General features: G+C 43.1%; 1 protein-coding gene across 4 annotated transcripts; it reads right to left on the bottom strand.

Moving 5' to 3' along the window:
* Window positions 1-5,241: 5,241 nt before the first annotated feature.
* cnot10 (CCR4-NOT transcription complex, subunit 10) lies at window positions 5,242-21,627 on the bottom strand. Of its 4 annotated transcripts, none has more exons than XM_085472815.1 (19): window positions 21,384-21,627; window positions 19,796-19,887; window positions 18,914-19,075; window positions 18,683-18,833; window positions 16,322-16,458; window positions 15,503-15,571; window positions 13,145-13,228; window positions 12,865-12,982; window positions 12,552-12,701; window positions 9,916-10,118; window positions 9,031-9,152; window positions 8,483-8,662; window positions 7,176-7,256; window positions 6,964-7,077; window positions 6,645-6,775; window positions 6,532-6,564; window positions 6,243-6,370; window positions 5,772-5,847; window positions 5,242-5,567 (listed from the first exon to the last, which is right to left on the bottom strand). In XM_085472815.1, the coding sequence occupies exons 1-19, from the start codon at window positions 21,397-21,399 to the stop codon at window positions 5,425-5,427; spliced, it is 2,190 nt and encodes a 729-aa protein (XP_085328941.1). In that variant the 5' UTR covers window positions 21,400-21,627; the 3' UTR covers window positions 5,242-5,424. The 4 variants fall into 4 exon arrangements, with proteins under 4 accessions (XP_085328941.1, XP_085328940.1, XP_085328943.1 ...); XM_085472814.1 differs by having other exon boundaries at window positions 16,322-16,461; XM_085472817.1 differs by lacking the exon at window positions 21,384-21,627 and adding an exon at window positions 20,909-21,353 and having other exon boundaries at window positions 16,322-16,461.
* Window positions 21,628-22,871: the final 1,244 nt, after the last annotated feature.

Here is a 22,871-nt window from a genome sequence, read left to right on the forward strand (position 1 = left end):
TCCCAGTCATAGAAGCGTTGGAGGTCGTTCATAAGAGATTACAGGATCATCCCAACCTCAGCAACAGGACCACTCTCAGCACTGATCAGTTGTGTTTGCTTTTGGAACTGTGTCTTAATTCCACCTATTTTGCATAAGGGTCAGTACAGGCAGAAATCTAGGTGTGCCATGGGTTCCCACAGGCCCCTGGTCAAAGTCACCAAACCAGTTCGTAAGCAGGTACAGGTGTGGCCAGAAGGGTCCTCAGAGGCACTGCTTTTCCACCACAGGCCGCCACACACGACAACACCACAGACTTTCAGGAATATACAGAAACTGTCACTGCCTACATCCCAAAATGCATCGATGATGTCACAGAGACCAGGACTATCACTGTCTGGGCCAATCAGAAACCATGGCTCACAGGTCAGGTTTAAATGCTCCTAAAGTTGAAAAATGCAAGCCTTCAGAGCCGGGAATTAGGTGAGTCTAAGAACAGCAAGGGCAAACCTGTCACGTGGCATCAGCTACAGCAAAGCTTCAGCGACAGCAGAGATACTTGGAGGCAGTGGCAAGGAATACAAACCATCACAGACTACAAGCCCACTCTACAGACCGTGGTGACACAATCCCCAGACAGTGTGTGGAGATCCCTCCACCATCATTACTGAACCCAAGAAGTCATCTATCTCCTGCTTTAAGGACTACCGTCCTGTCAAACTCACCTCCATCATTATTAAGTTAAGTGCTTTGAACGGTTAGTCATGCATCAAATCAAATTATCGCTTTCCCCCAACCTGGATCCATTTCAGTTCGCATACCGGTCAAAACGCTCAGCCGATGATGGAATTTCAACTGCCCCTCACTCAGCCCTCACACATCTGAACACTAGAGACTCATATGTCAGAGTGCTGTTCATAGACTTCAGTTCAGCATTCAACACCATCATTCCCCAGGAACTCATTCACAAACTGGATCTGCTGGGGATCAGCACCTTGCTTTATAACGGGCTGCTAGATTTCTTGACAGGAAGACAGCAGACAGTACGGGTCGACAGCAACACCTCCAGCCCAAGAACACTGAATACGGGGGCTCCCCAAGGATGTGTGTTGAGCTCCCTTCTCTTCACTCTGCTGACCCACGACGAGATCTACTACAGGGGTGAAGTTAACCATCTGGCAGAGTGGTACAGCAACAACAACCTGTCCCTGAATGTGGAGAAGACCAACAGTGACTCTACTTCCTCTGCAAACTGAGAAGCACAAGAGATTCAACCCCCATTATGAGCACCTTTTACAGAGGCACAGTTGAGAGTATCCACACCAGCTGCATCACTGTGTGGTATGACTCCTGCATTGGGTTCTGCAGGAAAAAATGACAACGGGTAGTGAGAGCAGCCGAGAGCATTGTGGGGACCTCTCTTGCCTCCCTCCCCAGGAGATCTACTGCACCTGCCTATCTGGAAGGTCCTCTCCATTACAGGTGACTCCACTCATCCCTTCAACAGCGTCTTCAGTTTGCTGCCATCAGGAAGGACACTGAAGAGCCTCCGGGCCAGAACCAGCGGACTGAGAGACAGCTTCGTCCATCGGGCTGTTAGGATGCTGACCATCTCTGGATCGAGAAGGGGGGCCCAAGGGTACATCTTTCGCCATCCTACAATGCTGTGATTGTAGCCATTCCCCACTTTCTGTGAATGGTACTCATGGCCATTGATCAATAGGCTTTGATTAGTTGTCATTGATCAATGGTCATAAGAATTTGCATACTAACAATCATGGAATTAACCCCCCGGCACATTGTTCATTCAGTGGCGCTAGTTTCCTTCACTATGCAAATGTACTGTTTATATGGTTGGTGAAACCTACAGTCAGCTGAGACTGAAGAAGTCACTTGGATGAGTGACGAAACGTTTCTCCAACTGAAAATGTCCAGATGAACAGAATCAACCTTTTGGGATTTACTTACCTGGATGATTAAGCACGCATCAAGACGTTATTTTATTAAACATTTTAAAATGTTAGCAGCACAAACAAACATTTTTGCAGCACAAACCAGCACAAACGTTTGACATCCATTTGTTTGATTCCATTAATATGGGGGGGCTGGTTGACCTCTAGAAATTTTTGTTAATATCTTTAAAATAATAACGGCACAAACAAAAATTTCTGCAGCACAAACCAGCACAAACGTTTGATACCACTTTTGTTGGATTTGGGTAATGTGGGGGGGCTGGTTGACCTTTTGACCTTTACATTTTCATTAATATCTTTAAAACAGAAGCAGCACAAACGAAAATTTTAGCAGCACAAACCAGCACAAACGTAGCACAGTTGATTGACACCCATTTTGTTTGATTTAATTAATGTGGGGGGGCTGGTTGACCTCTGATGACCTCTAGAAATTGTTATTAATATCTTTAAAATGATAGCAGCACAAACGAAAATCTTTGCAGCACAAACCAGCACAAACGTAGCACAAACGTTTGATACCACTTTTGTTGGATTTGGGTAATGTGGGGGGGCTGGTTGACCTTTACATTTTCATTAATATCTTTAAAACAGAAGCAGCACAAACGCTAATTTTACCTGCACAAACCAGCACAAACGTAGCACTAAAAAAGTAGACCATTTTGGCCCGTTTTGGAGCAGTCTGGGGGGATGGTGACCTTTGAATGACCTATAAAATAAAGTTTAATATCTCGGAAACAGAAGCAGCACAAACGCTAATTTTACCTGCACAAATCAGCACAAACGTAGCACTAACCGCTCCGCCTATTTGCCTTTACGTTTCAAGTGGGTGGGGGAGAGGGCGGGGCGGGGCGGGGCTGGAGGGAGCAGCGTCTAATAACCAACATCGCAAAATAAAAACAAAACAACAAACACGAAAACAGCAGACATCATGATGCAGACTTATAATTTGCACCCATGTTGTTGGGTTTTCTTCGAAATTCTATACGCGAAAAGTGAGCGCGAGAGCCCTCAGTGCGCATGCTCGCTGCTGAAGTCAAAGTAAACTTTATTGCTACATACAGTCCAGCATATAGAGAGACGAGACGACGAGGCTCCAGTTACAGCAGTGCAAGCAAACAAACAATAAATATAAGAAGAGTAAGAAAATAAATATGCACTTTAGGACTCGGGGCAAAGGATCAATAACAATTTATAATTTATATTTTGATGATTTAATGTCTCACACACAACCCGTGGAAAGGGGAGGGGCCGGCTGCTTCCAAATAGAGCACATGTCATTCATAATGTTGTGAATCCAAGCCCATCATTCATTCATGCAGAGGGAGTCTTCGCCCAGGGCGCCGAACAGGCTAGGACCGCCACACAAACTGGTTCATCTCAAAGACAAACTTAACAATGTGCTGTACAGTGTGGCTCGGACTCTACATTGGACCAAACAGCCACTTCACAAGTGCATAGCACAACAGAAGAGTCACCTCCAAGACTCGGCTGTTCATCGGCATCTGAAGGTCAAAGGTCACTCTTTCAAGGATGCCGATGTTCACATTTTGGACAGAGAGGACAGATGATTGGAAAGAGGAGTGAAAGAAGCATCTGTGTCCACTGTGAATGACCATCTTTGAACAGAGGGCGGGGCTTATGACACCAACTGTCTGCCATCTATAATCCAGTTTTGAGATCAACAGATACTCAACATTTGATTGTTCAGCATGTCGGCAGCCTGCGTCTATTGCAGCATAACTAAGGGAGGATTCAGGGTCACCTGGTCCAGCCCTAACTATATGCTTTAGCAAAAAGGAAAGTTTGAAGCCTAATCTTGAAAGTAGAGATAGTGTCTGTCTCCTGAATCCAAACTGGAAGCTGGTTCCACAGAAGAGGGGCCTGAAAACTGAAGGCTCTGCCTCCCATTCTACTTTTAAATACTCTAGGAACAACAAGTAGGCCTGCAGAGCGAGAGCGGAGCGCTCTAATAGGGTGATATGGTACTACAAGGTCATTAAGATAAGATGGGGTCTGATTATTTAAGACCTTTGTAGCTGTCGCATTGAAATGTAATTATTATGTGATTGCAATGTTCAAAATTTGGTGTTTAATCTGGATTCATGTTGTGTTGTCGCCACCTACTGGTGGGCCTGAGTGTGGCGCTTTGTGGTGCGCATGCTTTGGGGTGATGCTCAATTAAGTGCACATGTCACCAGAAACTGAAGGCTCGAGCCAGAAAGAGAATGCTGGCTTGTGTAAAAGGTGGAAATATAGAAGATATGGACTACAATTGCTCATGAATGTTCAGTAGAAAGGTGCACACGGTATGTTGGTGCATTTACTTTGTGTGTATCTTTTATTTGAGTTGTAATTTTTGTTCTGCTGATGTAATATCCGTGTTTTTATTGATCATTTCACCATAGTTTTTCACGGTGTTTGCTGGTGAAAAGAAGATTAAAATACTGGCTGAACATCAGTTGGCCCTTTATTCTACTTCGAACATGAAAAACCTTCAGGAGCAGTTACAACCTTGTATGTGAGGAGCAGGATTTTGAATTCTGGATTTAACAGGAAGCCAAAACAGGAGAAATCTGCTCTCTTTCTAGTCCCTGTCAGGACTCTTGCTGCAGCATTTTGGATTAGCTGAAGGCTTTTCAGGGAGTTTTTAGGACATCCTGATAATAATGAATTACAGTCGTCCAGCCTGGAAGTAATAAATGCATGAACTAGTTTTTCAGCGTCACTCTGAGACAGGATATTTCTAATTTTAGAGATGTTGCACAAATGGAAGAAAGCAGTCTTACATATTTGTTTAATATGTGCATTGAAGGACATGTCCTGGTCAAAAATGACTCCAAGGTTCCTCACAGCGTTACTGGAGGCCAAGGTAATGCCATCCAGAGTAAGAATCTGCTTAGATACCATATTTCTAAGCTTTTCAGGGCCGAGTACAATAACCTCAGTTTGATCTGAATTAAGAAGCAGAAAGTTAGCGGCCATCCAGGTCTTTATGTCTTTAAGACATTCCTGCAGTTTAACTCATTGGTGTGTGTTATCTGGCTTCATAGACAGATATTGATCTGATCTTCTCCACCTGCTCGCCTCACTCAGACTCGGAGCCTTTAGACGTTCTGCCCGAGACTTTGGACGCACTTCCACCAGATCTCCGGACTACAACCCAAAGACTACAGATGGACAGGCTAACCATTTAAGACCAACTACACCTCTCACACACACACACACACACACACACACACACGTCCTCTTCCACATCCTCCCAGGCAAACATAAACCGAGCCACATGTGATTCAGTAAATAAAATTTATTTTCATTCTTCACACACAAATTCCTCATACAGTGAAAATAAAAGAGGCCGCTCTCTCGGCCATTTGACACCAACGCAGATGGTGTCAAAAGTCCCCTCAGTTCATACAGCTTCATAAATATCAAGGTTCGGCCAGGATGTGTGGTCTGGAATGGGTGAGGTGGCTCATTTCCTCTGGATCTGAGTAAAAGATGAGGGCAACTGGAGCGGCTGGATGGGTTTCTTACGGAAGTCCGGGGAGACTCTCTGTTGCGTGGTAGGCAGCAGCTGGTTGCGTTTGATGATCTGCAGAGCCAGCTGAGTGTTTCCTGAGGACCAAACATAACATTCAAGGATCAGGTTTAAAATGCCCTCACAAACACAACAGCTCAGCCTGTTTCCACTGTTTGCAAAGCCAATACGACGCTTTGATATGTGGAATACGAGTGTGACAAACCAACCCAACCAAAACAGGGCGTCAGGCGAAAAACACGTTACAACAGGTGTAACTGGTGACGCAGCAGCTCACTGACCATTCTGCAGCTCCAGGTACACTCCCAGCAGGATGGCTTCAGGCGGGATCTCCTTGCTGTTCATCATCGACGCAGCCTGATGGTGACAGCACAAATTAAATTATTACTGAACTGTCGGGACGCTCACTGCTTTAAGCTTCCTGATGGGTTACACACATAATTACAGCATTAAAGAAACGGGGCGAATCAGATGCTTTTGAACAGTAACAGTTTCCAAAATGAATTTTAAAAAGGCTTTAATACATTTGTCGAGCATAAAATGCAGCAAAAACAATCAGCAACCAGTTTGATCAACATCGTCACTGAAATGTGATCGTCCCAGATTCTTCAACGTTTATTAGTTTCTCTTTTCTCCCCATAAAAACATTTCTTCGAACCACTGCAACAATGAAGTAACATGTCTAATGCCAGAGTAACTAGATTTTGATTGGCCAGTCCTGGACATGAGTTGCATAAAGTTGCCATGGTTACCTGAGTCAGGCACTTGCGGGCCTTGTCGTACTCACTCCTTAAACAATAGGCACTGCCCAGGTTAAAGAGCATCATAGCTCGAGCTGATGTCACACTGCTGGGATAACACAGTGGAGTCTGCTTCCCTGCTGCAACACGTACGCACACGCACACACACACACGCACACACACACACACACACACACACACACACACACGCGCACACACACGTTATTTTCCTGCTGCAATGTTATGCTGTATATAAGATTTTGGAATCAAAAGCAAACACGTTGCTTAAAAACAAACTCACAGGACTCAACAGGCTCATCTCCTTTGTCAGACCCTGCTGACAGAGAGGAAATTATTCAGTGAAAACAAGACTGCAGCAAAAGTTTAGGCGAGGAATGATTTCAGCCCACGCACCCTGGTCTTGTTCGTTCATCAACATGCCCACTGACACATCACTGACGTTCTCTGGATTAAGGTGAGCGATAGCGTCGGAAATCCTGTCCAATGAGATGAGGGCTTCGGCAGCATAGAGGTGACCGAGGAACCTGAACAGAAAAGGTCCAAACAGAGAACAGTTAACTCACTCAAGTACATGAAGACCCTGATCGTACAATGACAGGACTCTTTTCTGTGTCCTTCTTTCTCAGACTTTATATCCTTTTTACAGACTTTCTGATTTTTAAAATCACTTCACAAGGATCCTGTAAGCTTCTCCCCACCTGTAACCACTTACTTGAGCGATCCGGACAGCTTAGTTTGATGGAGCAGCTTCTCGGCGTGGTTTAGGGCTATCAGGTTGTCTCCCAGCGCCAACGCTACATAACTGCTGCAGGCCAGGATGGAGCACCTACTCACACAGCGAGAATCAACGAGTGGCATTTTGGTCCTAATGACATGAACCGTCAGGACGTGTAAATGAGCAGAGAATACGGAAAGCATCATTACCTGAGGTTTTCTACCTCCTGTTTTCTAAGAGGAGAAGATGGAGCAGCGGACAAAAATTTATCAGCATCCTGACCTTTTCCACTGCAAAGAAACACAGACCCTCCATCAGAGCACATATCAGCTCTGACAGTTTAATGTGACCGAATCACAGGCCACCACAATTCAGCCATCACCGTTTCTCAGTCCTGCATCAGAAAACATTCTGAGATGAAGGTCTCCTTGCAACTCCACCCTTCAGTCCAGATCCTCTTCCCTGTAATGGAGTGACTTCCAGATCTCTTCCTGGTGGGTTGGATCAACTGGTCAGTTTCACTGACTCCCGGTGTTTAGCTTCACTCCTGGATCTACAGCTGTGTCTGCTCTTTGTGGTGAGATGGCTGGACACACCGTGTGCACGAGTGTGGCACTGAGTTACAGGCTTTCTTGCAGTCAACCCAGGCAGTGGTCAGGCCGCCCTGTCCGGTGTGCACGCTTCTTGACCAGCAGCTGATATTTTGACCCCATTTCGACGTTCAGAATGACGAGCTGTGTTTGCAGTTTGTGTTCATGACTCTATGATGACTGAGTGGATCCAACTTGTCATGCAGAGGAAGGTAATGTTCCAATAGCTGAAGGCGTCACTGTAAGGATGTTGTTGCTGTTAGGCCAGTCTGGGTGTAACCAGGCATCCACAGTGTGCTGTTAGCTGCGTATCGTCTTTGTGGCATCATTTCATTGAAGCTGCAAGCACAGCCTGAGTGGATCTTGGGAGAATATGTAATTTTTTCTGTGACCTTGTTGCCAGAGAGATATGAACCATAATGTAGTAGTTTTAGAGCCTCAGTTTATGTAAACATCTCTATACATCATTTTGCACTGGGTAGCATTGGGAATCTAACCTGATGATCCTTAATATCGGATGCTACATGACTTTATGCATAGCAAAAAAGAAATCCAGAAAATGCATTTTAAAGATTATGTACGATATTAATAAGATCTATTCTTTGTTTTTCCATCATAGTTATATAATGCACGAAAGTACCAGACTTAATGAGTGTATATTTCTTGACATTGTGACGGATATTAAGGACTCTAAGTTGTAGTCCTCCTCAGTATGCAGCAGAGAGTGTGCATTTTAAATTCAGCAGTAAATACAAATTTACACACAGATTGTGTGACTTTGTACAGTTTTTGAACATAATCACTGGGAATACAGAACAAACAGGAACACGTTATGGAAAAACAGAAATATAGTTTGGAACCAGCGAGTTAAGAAGGCATCACTGTCTTTCTGTAACAGGTGGGTGGGGTGGACAGACGTGTCTGACCTGCAGGCGTCGCTGTTCTCGCTGCCACTCTCGGTGCTTCCTGACTGACTCGAGTTCTTGGAGCTGTTCTCTGTCTTGAGTTCTTGCTGCTGGTGTTCAGGCAGCAGCAGCAGCGCATTCCTCAGGCAGATAGCTGCAAACTCCATACTGGCCACTGGAATAGCTGCTGATTGGCCCTCACTATACAAAGACAAACACTATGAGGTCAGTCTACCTCACATTAAACTACAGTAAGATTAAATATCAATTGGATGTTAAAATGTACACATGGACAACCTGTTAAATATGATAACTTCATGACATGATAGTGGAAACACAATAACCAGCATGTCAGTGATGTAGCAACTGATGTAACGTATGTTACTCTGTAATCATTGTATGTAGGCTGAGATGCTTTAAAACAAAACAAAAAACAGCTTTTGCTAACCACTTCCTGTTTCATACTGTGGACCCCGATAGTTTAAACCAAACTGGCAGAACTCTGTTATCGAGGAGTCATGTGTGTAATTTATTGGCTCCGTGTGGATTTATGGGTAGTGAGCACTGACCTGTACGTGGTGTTCTGCATGGACTGGGACGCCAGGATGATCTTGCGATGGTAGCCCTGGCCAACAACAGACTGAACGATACCTTTTTTACAAGGCAAACCTTTGCTTTCCTGCTCTGAACCCTTGAAATTGGAAAATAAAGATGATATAATTTTAGATTTTACCCCCATAAATCCATTCAAAGATGCAAAAAACAAACAAACATTTGACTAAAGTAGTGTGGCTGAAATATTTTGTCCATGGTAGAATAAGTTAGAAAGGAAAACCATTACAGGAGGACGGCCTTATGTATCCTTGAGCCACCAGATAGGCATCAAAAATAATAAAGGAGAAAATATGTGCACATGTGAGAGCAGTTTGATCTGATCTCCATCAGAGATGAACCCAACCACGGTGTCATCAGCATACTTGATGATAACATTGATTGGGTTGGTGTGTGGGGGGGCTTTGCTGCGGACCAGTAACCAGGAAGTATTATTAAACCATACTGTAGCCAGTGGTACCCTTGGCTTCCTGGCTTCCTACTAGATACACGTACGGTATCAATTTGAAAATTTGACGTCACTTTGTTCTCAAGATATGAACTCCAAGGTTTTCAATGGATGCACCTATGGCATGAATTTCAACTGTTCTTCTTGGGTTATCACATTCACAAGATTTTGAGAACACTTGACCTTTGACCTTGAAGTCAAGGTCAGAGATTTAAGCTTGTCCAAGACTTTTTGCATTCACAAACTTGGGTGCCATTACTGCCGGCCTAGCAGGGTGACAACAACATCCCGTTAGCCTTTTACGGCTGAGGGGTAAAAATGACAAAGAATAAACAGGTAAAAAGGAAAGGTCACCATCGAAATGCTCAAAAACATCCACATCTTACAAACATACCCCTTTGTTAGCAGAGATGCAGCACTCGGCAAGCCGCAGCCACAGCCGAGGGTTGAAGTGGTAAACCTGCACCGCCTCCATCAGACATTCAAATGCTGCCAGAGGTCTGCCAATATGCAGTAGCTGAATACCGCAGTTATACAACAGCTCGTAGCGTTTGTTGGCTAGTAAAGCGCACATCGGGATACCTGTGAATTTTTTAGCTGAAAACAAAAGGACTTTTTGTTACTGAGGAACACATAACTTACACCTGTGTGTAAAAACACAAAATACATAAAACATTTCTATTGTGTCAAAGCTGAACAAGTCCAACACAAGACAAGAACAACCAAAAGGGGATAAAAACAAATTACTTCTGTGAATTTTAAATCCTACATCATCTTGTTCTTGAGTCATTGCACTCATGAACATGCGTGTCCACGCCCCCCACCCAACTTCCTGGGCGAAGGCAATAACCCATCAGCCTTTACAGCTGAGGCGTAACAACAAAGATCAGCAGGGTGACAGACACTGAAAAAATGATAACTATATCAACCACTCACAAGGCTCAGGGTATAATGCACAGATTCAAACTGACATACTTGGGAGTAAATTTGCCGCCAGACTTCTCCGAATTAAAATCTAGAAATAACGGTCCTTTAATTATTGTGGCCCGTATGTCTTCCCCACTTCTCTCTCTGCCCCCACTTTCCTGTCGTTTCTTTACTGAATCTATCAAATAAAGCTGAAAAAGCCCCCCCAAAACATTTAAAGTTGTACATAGCACTGGAAAATTTGAAAGCGAGCAGTGAAGCACACATAAATGAGAAAAAGCGGCTGCAGGGAGGTTATCGATTCAGGTTTGAGTTTGAGCCAATCGTTATCACGTCTTCCAGGAATGTCTCTAAATTGTTCCGTACTGGCAGGAGTTGAAGAATTGCATAGAAAGGTTTTAAAAGTATTGTTTTTACATTCAACTTCCTTTACATGGGAACAAACACGTACAAAGTTGATATGTTTAGGATCATGTTAGTCACTAGTAAAAAATCCATTACTAGGGATTGGCTGAAGACAGAGGCCCGTAAGCAGCAAGTTTGGACTGAAGTGATGCATAATGTTTATGATGGGAATGGTGACCTTCACTGGCAGACTAGAGTTGGGCAAATGTAAGTTTTTCTGGAAAAACTGGGTGGACAGATTTGGTAGAGTAATAGTTTCTGGTTCTGTGAAACCCTCAGTTTAGTGCGACAGACTGTATGTAGTTGGCCAACTAATTTTCAGGGTATAATAATTTGTTTGTCTTATTTGATTCTGCTACATGGATTATGTCAGAAGAAGAAGACACAAAGAAAAGTGGAAAGAAGAAACGATCAAATGTATTTTCTGCTTGAAGTTAACGTGGTCATTAATGCGTGTAAATGACAATCAGGGTGTCTACAATGTCCCAGGACAGGATTCTGGTGATGTTGTCATTTGCAGAGGTTCATAAAAATAGAGAACAGAAAAAAAAAAAAGTAAGGAAGTCCAGTCGCTTTCTTTGCAAGCTTCATTGGCTTTCTCACATCTTTTACCATCAAAGTCTGAACCAGTTTTTTCCATAATAGCTGGTAGACGAGGTTTGCTGTGCTCTTTGTTATCGTTTTTCCTACCAGGTGAAACGTGACAGTCTCGGGCTTTTAAGTATTACAGACGAAATCTGTTATTTAACACACAGTTCACAAAAGTTAAAACAAAAGCCGAAAAATAAATAAATAAAAATAACCAACAACAAACAAGGTTGGCCAGATTCAGCTTCATCTTTTTGCTGACAGTACGTAGCAGTGAAACTTGTTTCCCCACCCTTCCTAAAATATAAAACCTAATATAATCACAGGCCCCGTTTAATGCTGGCTTTCACAACTGTCTCACTGGCTCCATAATACCAACTATGTGCACATATCTGAAGGTTTTACAGCAGAGGAACTGATGTATACGTGAAAGGATAGAAACAGCACTAACAGGATAGTCATAGTAATACTAAACACAAACTACTAACACTCGGTAGCTGCTCCTGTTATGCTAGCTTCGGTTTGGTTTTACTGGTATCCAAAGCTTTGTTTATAAATGGGAAAATCTTCAAATTCTCTTCAAACCTAAATACTTTTTATTTTGAGTATGGACACAACTGTGGGAAACAGTAATGTGTATATCTTTCACTTGGTTACCCAAGTTTCCGCCATCAGCCCCAGCTGGTAATGGCAGATAGCTGCCGGAGGTCTGTCCCTGCTAACAGGGAGCTTTTGTGCTCACTCAGAGGAAGTCGTTTGATTGCTATGGTTTTTGCTGCTTCTATACATTATAAAGTGCCTTGAGGCACCTGTGGTTCTGAATTTGTGTTATATAAATAAAATTGCATAGAATATAAGTAAACTGGGGCAGCATACTGGTGGAGTGGTTAGCACTGTTGGTAAGGAGTTTGACTCCACCTTCGGGCTTCAGTTTGCATGTTCTGTTTGCGTGGTTACTCTCGCGGTACTCAGGCTTCGCATTTCTTGGGGTTAGGTCAACTCATTATTGTCCAGCCTGCCTCGTGCCCTGTTGGTAGCTGTGATAGGCTCCAGGCCCTCTGGGATCCTGATAAGTGGAAGAGAACAGATACATGAACTGCCTTCACTTACACTGGCCATTGCTACCATCTCCCAGCTGTGCACAGGTGTGGTCATTCTCTTGCAGAGCCTTCTTGAAATAGAAAATGCCGAGATTGTGTTTCCCCATTGCAAAATGAATGCAGCCCAGGTTGTTCCAGAACATACATCGAACACATTCACCTAAATGAAAACAACACGCATGCAATTAGCAAATCATGAAAGCCAGTTACCCCAGTAATGACGTCAACATCTGGAAATGCAATTAGGCAACAAAACCTGAGGACGACAAAGTAAACAGCAGGATTATAACAGGAAGCCAAATGATCCTGCGAGCAGCCGTTACCTGTCTTGATGGGCCCAGCATGTTCTGCAATATTGGAGCTGTTCAGCAACTTCACTGCTTTCCGGTAGTTTCCTCTCAAATACTCAAAATTACTCTTGAGGAACAGTGAGGGTGCAGACTGATGACAGAGAACAAGAGAGCGTGGAAGCAAAGTCAATTTCCAATGAACTGCAGCGCCCAAAGAAATATTTGAGACAAATTTTAAATTGCATCATATGCCAATCGCATAAGGCATACTGCATCCTCTCCCCTTTACATTAGAACTAACAAGCAGACTTACATTCCCTGCTGTGTTCATCACTGACTTGATCTCCCTTTTACAGGCCTTGGAGGATTTCATCTGAATGTACGCTCTCACTTTGTACTGCAGAAAGGACAACATCAGTTAGAACAGGGGTCGGCAACCCTGGGCACGCGTGCCACAGCTCCCACAGAGGCCAGCAGGTGGATGAGGGAAGGGGAGGCAGGAGGAGAGCCCCGAGGCGGCCGCCGGTCCGAGTGTCAGGTGAACTGAACTTCAGGTAAGAAGTTATGACCTGCAGTCTCTCTGGGTCAGATATAAACCAAGTTTAGGTGGAGTTTATTTTTGTTCTGCTGACTTTTTACAATCAGTTGCAATAACTCGTACTGCTACTAGCTAGCATGACGGAGTTTAAATACAGCTGGGTGGGTGCTATGTTACTGATAGTGAACTTGATTTTATTCATAAGGTTAGTTAGTAGAGTTGCCAACGGCTCCTTGAAAAATGGAATGGTCCCTCATTCAGAGAAAATATTACACGTTTCGTATTGAGGGGAAAAGGAACACAAAGCTGGATTTATTCTGTGTCTTTGCTGCACAGCTGCCTCTTCTCCTCTCACCCTCTCTCTCCTGTCGCTACTTCAATCATGAAACTGATCAATGATCAGCTGATCGTCTCTCTTGTTTGTTTATCGCCCACTTTGCGCCAGAAAGAGGAAACCAGCGGATGTCGCGCTAAACAACAGCAGCACGTTTAAGCTTGATCAGCTGTTGTTAGAATGTATTTAATATTAATTTCTAGTATCAGCTGATGTTTGCTGGAGCCAGAACAGGTTTACCCTTCAGGTGACATGAATGAGTTGAAGTTATGAACTGTTTCTGAGAGACAAATAACCCCAGGATCCTTTTCTAAGCAGCTGACAGCTGGTAACTGTGCAGGGGCGGGTCTAGCAAAGTGTTGCCAGGGGGGCAGGTAGGGCATTAACAGGGAGAGGGGGGCACAAAGACATACTTTTCTTTCTTATTCTCATTTAAAATGTTTTGCTTTTATTAAATAATTATCTGAATCTTACAACCAAAGTTTTTATCTGATGTAAAATGTATAGAAATCACACATATACCAACAAGACTGTGCATCACTGTCACCACAGCGTTTGTTTTCAGTCAAAGGCTTTATGGCTTTTATTCCTGGGGGGCCGGTCTCTAGTCAAAATGTCCAGGCTGATGTTTTGTCCCAGTCCAGCCCTGGGCACGACACGCAGTGAGTTAATCTGAGAGGTGCATTAAAAAATAAATGGCCGGGCCAGCGGTGCACATCGCAAATTGCAACACAACTAATGTGTCCCATAGACACATTCTTAATGACGGTATCTTAGCTAACGACCCCAACTACCAGATTCAACTTGTAATTGGCTAAAAATCACTTAGCCTAGCGGTGACAGGGACGTTGTTAGCTGGTAGTTTTTTCAAGCGATGTTGAAATTTTCACGTTCTGACACTTCAAAAGCTTCAGCAGCCGTCGGCTCAGCGCAGCATCAGCACCGCGGAGATACACGGATACATCCGTAGACTCGAGACAGAATTCACGATGTGTTTTCAGGACTTTCAGCTGTTTGGACCAATGTTTTCTTTTCTGATCAAACCAGAAGCTTTAATGAGCTGGATTTGTCTCGCATTAACTGGCTCGACACATCGAAATGCAGCTGATTGAACTGAACAGCTCGACTCTGTGGGGTCAAAGTTAGCAGAACTACGAAGCAGCTGGACTCCACAGCTGTGCGTGTTCATGGAGCTGCATGTTCACCTGCTGGACGTCACTACCTGACAGGTTTAACTGTCTTCAGAACATTGCAGAGGCCTTATTGACAGTGTTTGGCTCTACATGTCTGTGTGAGCAGGTTTTCTCTCACATGAGTCCTCAGGTCTGAATGCTGGACACTGGGAGACCTGTGTCTCTGAGTGGGAGACCAGAGATCACAGTAACATGTGTGTCTCTGTATTAACAAACATGCCATATTGGCCCAGTTTATTTTTCTTATCATTGTTGTGAGGAGACCATAAATAGCATTTGTATTTTCTGTTGTTCAGTTCATTTGCTGTTATGGATTAAAAGTGTTTTGTTTCTAAATAGCTGATAACTATTCGCTGACAGCTGCAAACATCTGTGCACAAATATAATCCTATAACGTTGTTCTATATAGTGAGTTATTACATTTATTGCTAATGCAGTCATACGGCACACTGACCTCTGAGGAAATGGTAGATGCACTCATCATCAGAAAGGTTGCCGACCCTGCTCTAAAAGCATGCATTACAAATATTACAGCCCCTGAGTTAGAGCATGCAGACGAAGGCTGAAGCAGTTAAAGAGTGAAACATGGGTGAACCCAGCTCTCACCTGGTGAATTTTTGATTTGGCTGCTTCAATCATAGCTGCTAACTCGGCCTTCTGGTTTCCTCCATCTTTCTGAAATAAAGCACAGAACTTAGTCAGCTTCATTTCACAGACTTAAACTTGTGAAGTCGGTGACCTAAGAAACAGCTTCATGACTAAGGTCCTTGCAGTTTAATCATTTAAAGCTCAGCTATTCATCGACTCTTTGATGTTAGTTCTGTTTGTGGTTGAAAGATTCATTTGCTTTGATAGAAACATTTTCTGTAAGAGAGTACACTGTTCTTCTTCAAACACTGTGACCACTGCAAACTGAATTCAGCTCACTGTAGTAAGAAATCTCACAACTGTGACTCTTCAAAGTTACCTTTTAAGCTGCAGCTGCAAAGCTTTCAGCGCTGATATGTTTTTAGATGCCTTAAATAAATATGGAAGGTGGTGAGCGATAACTGTAGCTCAAAAAGTGACTTTTTTCACTGCATTGTGCGTCCAACAGTTCAGACCCTTTCACATGAAAAACTCCTGATGGACAGTCTGAGCTGTGAGACACATTCTTGATGCATAACACCATGGATGCTGGAAAAAGATTTGTGGGCACAGCCAGAGATTTCATTTCAGATTTCAGGAGTGAAATCTCTGGCTACAACAGACGCTGATATGAAAGTCTGTGAGTTTGCACAGAACAGATTATCAGGGAGTATTCTATAAGCAGCAGCAGGTGTCTGCAGTGCTGCTCGAGGAGACGATCTTGAATGTGCACATTAATGGGTTTGCTTCTGTTGTGCACATTCCTGTTTTTATCACACATACTGTATTTGTGTCTACCTCTCCTTTGCCGTTCTTGTTGCTTCCTTGCACAGAGAGTTTGTCCAGCACAGTCAGCAGGTGGAGGGCCTTCTCTGGCTGGAAGGTGAGCAGGTAGAGATCCACCAACAGGAAGCACACAGACTGTGCAAACTTTTCTTCTAGGGGAAATAACATAAGACATCAACAACAACTACTACAAGTACAAAAACAACAACCATTATTATTATTAGCAGTACAAAACTGTGCAAAAGTCCTGAGCCAAACTCCTTCGTACTTTGGTCCCGAGGGGCCAGACTTTGTTTTTAACGTGGTCTTGAGTTGGGTCTCCAGGCTTTTCAAGGTCTTTGAACATCATCGACTCCAATAGTTCTAAAACAGCAACTAGTCATCTGCAGAAGAGCGGTTTGATTGTTTCAATCAGGTTTCACACGTCACCAAAGTACAGAACAAGTACTGGGAAGGTTACCAGTAGCATTTATACGGCCTCTGACACTGGACTCATCTCTTGTCCTGCTATCAGTGCAGCGTTACAGTTGTCCTTAATATTAGAGATCAGTAGGTATGAAATATTTACTGCTGATTCAGCTGCCTGATGCACTCCAATTTTTCCATGTAAACCCACAGGGTTCCATGATAGGACCAGTTATTAACATTACACATGCTTCCATGTATAACATTTAAAGACATAGTATACATTTTCACTGCTTTATTATTATTATTATTCCATGAAGCCAGATAAGATCACACACACACACACCTCAAATTTCCTGCTTTTAAATTTAGATAAAAACTGAGGTTATCGTGTGTCATCTGGCTTCACTGATGATGGAGCGGGGAATCATCTGCATAGCAGTGGTGCTGCCTGAGGGCAGGATGTATAATGTAAACAGACCTGGCCCTTAGACTGAAACCTGTGGAACTCCATAATTAACCTGTGTGTTAAGAGGACTCTGCAGCACTGCAGTGTTGGGCGATCGTGGCAGTTCGCCTTGTAATCGGAAGGTTGCCGGTTCGAGCCTCGGCTCGGACAGTCTCGGTCGTTGTGTCCTTGGGCGAGACACTTCACCCGTTGCCTACTGGTGGTGGTCAGAGGGCCCGGTGGCGCCAGTGTCCGGCAGCCTCGCCTCTGTCAGTGCGCCCCAGGGTGGCTGTGGCTACAATGTAGCTGCCATCACCAGTGTGTGAATGTGTGTGTGAATGGATATGTAAAGCGCTTTGGGGTCCTTAGGGACTAGTGAAGCGCTATATAAATACAGGCCATTTACCATTTACTTTTAATTCCAATAGTATGCTCTAATCACGGTAATAAAATAAGAAAATCAGGTCAACAGTACGAAACACTGCACTGAGGTCTGGCTGGGCAAACAGAGATGAGTCCACTGTCAATTATTTACTTTCTTTTTTAAGATAACAATAAATAACAACAGTCGGCTGTCTGTTAAACGTTGTCTAAGGAGCTTGGAAAGAAAAGTGTCTGCACTGAAAAGGTTTCACCTCTCATCTGAGAAGCTTCTTCAGTTCTGGGACTACAATGAGCTGGATGACTGAGAACCTTCACAGACACATCTGTTAAAAGTTGTTTAGATTTGATCATTTTAACCTTCACTAACACAGTTTCTGTACTTTGTTGAATTCTGAAGCCTGACTAAAACTCTTCAGATAAAGCATTCTCTGAGCTAATGACTTCTCTGAGCAGTCTTGAAGTAATGGGATCTCACAGACATGTTGATGGTTTTGATTACTGAAGTTAACTCAGATCAATCAGAGAGTCTATATACATATCAGTACTACTAAACTACTAATCTCTATGAGACGTCTGCGAGTCATTTTTCTCTAATGATTTAAACTTTATTAGTGAAGAAAATCATTAATTCATTACTTCTTAAGGTCATCTTTACTCTGATGCTTAAAGCCTTATTGTTGATTCAACCACAGTCTCTATAGTGAAGCAGTTGTTTGACAGGATGAAACGGGGAAAGAGCCCAACTTGTTTCATTGTTGTGTGAGCAAAACTGTGACATCATTACTGCTGCTGCTGATACAACTACAGGTAAGGTCTCACAAACCCTACCCTGTACTGCCTGATTGTTTTTGTCATTTCATATATTCAAAGTATCGTCACCATCAGTGTAATACACAATACAGACAATAATAAAAGTCATTCTAAAAACCGTTGCATGCTGCACTTGAACTTAACACTTTAAACATACATAAGAGGGGACTGGCTCTCCATTCACAGTCAGTAAGATATTTCAGAAAGAGCGCACAACTGAGCCGGCCTTACAAAGAAGAAAAACGGCAGCTGACAACATCACATCCTGGAGCTGATGCTTTGCAACAACCCTGCCAATTAAATGCATGGAAGTTAGCACGACATACCAAACGGTTCCAGAAACTGGTAGAGCTTTTCTCCGATGCAGATCGCATCAGAGAACTGCCGCATGTAATAGTGGATGATAGCTTGATTGTAGTACAGGAAACTATTTTCAACATCATCCAAACCATCAACATCTTCTGCTGACGTGTGAACCTGAAACACAGAAAGTAAGCCAGGCTCTGAGTTTACTGCAAACAAGGATTAAACCTATGAAAAGAACTCGCTTTAATTACCTGGTTCTTCATTGACATCAGGGTCTGCTTCAGCAGCCCTGTGGTCGTCTGACCGCTTTTGTAAAACTCAACAACAGCTTTATTCATTGCAATCTTGTAGTCCTCTTTAGTGAGCTCCTGCAGGGCTTCAAGGTGTCTGAGCGCCTCGTCACATCTCCCAGCCTAGAAGAAAAAACAACGTTTCACAATGTTTGGATTTCTTCTCACAAATACGACAAATAACAAGAAAAAGAGCAGCTGGTCAAACCTGAGTATACAGCGTGAACTGATGAGCAGGAGTTTACGAGTACTTTCATTTTATTCAGGATTTCCACGGCCCTCTAAAAACTTGGCTGAGACTGGAATTCCCTCATAAATGTGGACGGTGTCACATTTTAGGGGCTGAGACCATTTCAGGTAGAGATACTGTTGTGGAGCGAGCAGTTTGCTCATTTTACTCTGGTTAGTGTGACTCACTCGTCATAGATGATGCACTCAAAAAGACTATCTAAAATACCTAGAAGACCCCTCATGCTGTGCAACAGTTAACATAATATACTCTGACACTGCCTCCACTCTATCCAGTTAACCTCTTGAGCCCAGCACCCTCGGTACTGGGGGGCAAAGCGGGGCAGATCCTGTTGAATCGGCTGTAACATAAGTCCCAGCGTGTGTCCACAGAAACCTCTAGATCTCAGCTAAACGCTCATATAGACCATTTCTACAAACACAGCAAAACAACATAAAAGTGACAGTTGCTTTGCTCCAAGTACTGAATGTGTTCATATTCACATCTCTCTCACTTCTCTAAAGAAGAAATTAGAAGCACTTGCAGTATTTTTTTATATACACATTCATTGTCAGAAGACACTGTGGGTTAAGTTGAAATGTTTGATTATTTACCGTAAATGCTTCGTATGCGCTGGCTGCCATCTCCTTCTCCTGGTCTGTCATCCCCGGGGACGGTGAGCCGTCATGCTTTGCCTCATTTTGCTCTGATTTAAAAATAAATTATAATATTAAGTATAAGCTGAAACACCCATAAATAGTATATATTTTATTTGTTGGTTACATGATAAACATTTGTGAGAATTTTTTTAGAAACGTTTTTGCAGCAAAAGTCAAAATTAAGCAAAATGGACTCACACAGATGATGTGAAGAAAATATTTGCTGAACTTCCATTAAGGGGGTGTACCTAATAAAGTGCCACTGAGTGTAATATGCATAACAATGTACAAACAAGCCAGCTTACATAAATAGTGCCTCTTTGATTGTATGATTTATCCATATAAAACCAACCTGTTCAGAGCATTCACCAAACAAGGCCAGGGTTAGGGTTATCACCTGCTCCTCCTGTCACAGGTCAGCCCTTGCACCTCGCCCCCCACCTGTTTGACCCGCTGCCCTTGGCTTAAAAACAGCTTCGTCCCTGGAGCCTTTCGGACCGGTGTTGTGCCAAATAGTGATCGCCTCAGTGAACGGGGTTTACAAAGGGCTTATATATAAAATGTAAATATTACCTGTTTTTCAAGTATCTTTAAACTCTGTGTGTTGTACTTGCATTATAACCTATCCAGTCCTTTTCCTCCACTTAAAATATGTTTACAGAACTGTTGTAATATTTGTTGCAATTCCCGCTTGGCCAGATTACTCTTACTAAAGACAGTTTCAATCTTAACGAGATTTTTTTAAATATAAAAAGTCACTGCTAAAAACTGATTGTGGCTTGTACTTTGTTACAGGAATGTTGTTTCTAACTGACTTGATATCATTCGTGAGGGAAACATCTGACATGTTTCACATATTACAGACCAACAAGTTATTTATAACAGTTTAAATACGAACAATCAGTTTTTTGCAGACATAATCTTTTGGCACAACACTGGTATCGGACACGATCCCACCCACGGTCTGAGTAACGCTCATCACTCACACACTCAGACCAAGTCCTTTACAACCTGTTCTCCTGTTTTGTATATATTCCTGCTGTCTTACTGTTTCTATTTTATACCTACACAGTTGGCGTGGACAACGTCGTACGTGTACATCGATAATAAAGGGCTACTCGTTCTAATCTGGTGCTGCATTAGCTGCTAGCTGTTAGCGGCTGACTGTTTTTGAAAGGGCTCGAGGACTTACGGTTTTATTACCGAGGTTTTACTATTGGCTGGATTAAATGTACCATAAAGCTCACGTTGTAAACGAGCGAGGACTAAAATTCCGTTGATTCATCTTAGTTTAGCCCAAACGAAGGCAGAGAGGGAAAAGCGCCTGCTGCAGCACACAAACCGTCTAAGTTAACCGAGAGAAGTCATTGGGATCCCGAGGATCCAGAACACACCAATAAATAAAGACTGAAAGACCAAGACATGAGTAAATCCCAGTGAAATACATGGGCGGCTTTTCATGAGAGACAAATGGGTCTGCTTAATGGGTTAAAGCTAGCTCTTGTCAACCACAGCAAGCTACTTGGGTAATCTTCACACTCACCTGTATTTTCTGCCATTTCTGAGGGTTTCTTAAGAGAAAATTAAAAGTAGACCAGACCGGGTTACTGCGATAAACTAAAACAACACCAGTATAACGAATAAATGTGGAAACTTTTCAAACACAGAGGTTAGCCTAGCAGAAATCTATCCAATTATCACGGCACTGTTTCTTCTTTGCTGTTTGGCGATAGCTTCAAACGTCGCATGATAAGGCAGTACCGCCCCCTGTCGATATGCGCGTGTCAGGAAAATCTTCTTCTTCCTTCCTTTGTTGGCGGTTGGCAAACAGCAAAATGGTGAAATACCGCCACCCTCTGGTGTGGAGTGTGAACTGAAGCGTTAAAAAACACTCAAATCGTCCCAAACAAATGAGTCTGCCTTAAAAACCAAAATATAGCCTGATAAAGTTCACCATACACCAAGTCCAGTTTCATATGGTAAATGGCCTGTATTTATATAGCACTTTACTAGTCCCTAAGGACCCCAAAGCGCTTTACATATCCAGTCATCCACCCATCCACACACTGGTGATGGCAGCTACATTGTAGCCACAGCCACCCTGGGGCGCACTGACAGAGGCGAGGCTGCCAGACACTGGCGCCACCGGGCCCTCTGACCACCACCAGTAGGCAACGGGTGAAGTGTCTTGCCCAAGGACACAACGACCGAGACTGTCCAAGCCGGGGCTCGAACCGGCAACCTTCCGATTACAAGGCGAACTCCCAACTCTTGAGCCACGATCGCCCCAAGTTATTGATCAATTGTCTTCTTTCAGCATAAACAAGATGCTATTCAAACCAGTGAGTCGAGATAGAACCGTCTCCTTCCTCCTGTTTCTTCCTGTGCTTCTCATTTCTCCTGTTTTCCTTTGGATTTTGTAAAACCATCACCCCTTCCTCTCTTCCTCCCATTGCTGTCAGGAAAATTGAGGTTCCTGAACTTCAAAGATTCACTCACCGGGCCTAGTTTGTTAGTCAGGTGGCCGCAGGGCTCTCTCTCTCTCTCAAGTTTGGATTAAAATAGCAAATTCAAAAAGAACATATATTAAGTAAATTAATCAATAAATCAGATTTTTGGAAATGTGATACATTCCCTTTGTACTTTCCTCAATAAAAAGTATAATTCAACTTGTTCTTTATTACTTTCTGCAAAGGTGGAAATGGAATTGCTGTTTAGTAGACTCTCATATGCTGACTGGGATTTCCTTTTAACCAAAAGTAACGTTTGACATTTATGTCCTGTTACAACAGTGCCGGATCTTACAGAGCCTGCTTTGTTTTCTCTTTATTTGGTGAAATCTGCTCCAGTGTTTTCTAATTTCTGCTACATAACTTTGCACTTTTGCTGTAACAAAACAAATTTCCCACCTGTGAAACTAATAAAGGTCATCTTATCTTATCTTATCTTTATGCAGGTGTAAACAAGGGGCCCTATAATGCAGGAAGAGCAGTCACTGTCATCTCGTGTGCTATTTTTCAAAGAGGAAGTG

This window comes from Copadichromis virginalis, linkage group LG11 (assembly GCF_057382275.1).
Source record: "Copadichromis virginalis isolate Kocher_CV1m ecotype Utaka linkage group LG11, C_Virginalis_male_GT1.1, whole genome shotgun sequence".
In the NCBI taxonomy this organism is placed as follows: Eukaryota; Metazoa; Chordata; class Actinopteri; order Cichliformes; family Cichlidae; genus Copadichromis; species Copadichromis virginalis.

Coding starts and splice junctions, on each gene's coding strand:
- cnot10 (XM_085472814.1), bottom strand. Junction 12,983..13,144: donor TGATGAACACAGCAGGGAAT/GTAAGTCTGCTT, acceptor CTCTGTCATCAG/TCTGCACCCTCACTGTTCCT. Junction 7,257..8,482: donor GAGAACAGCGACGCCTGCAG/GTCAGACACGTC, acceptor GTTTCTTTGCAG/TGGAAAAGGTCAGGATGCTG.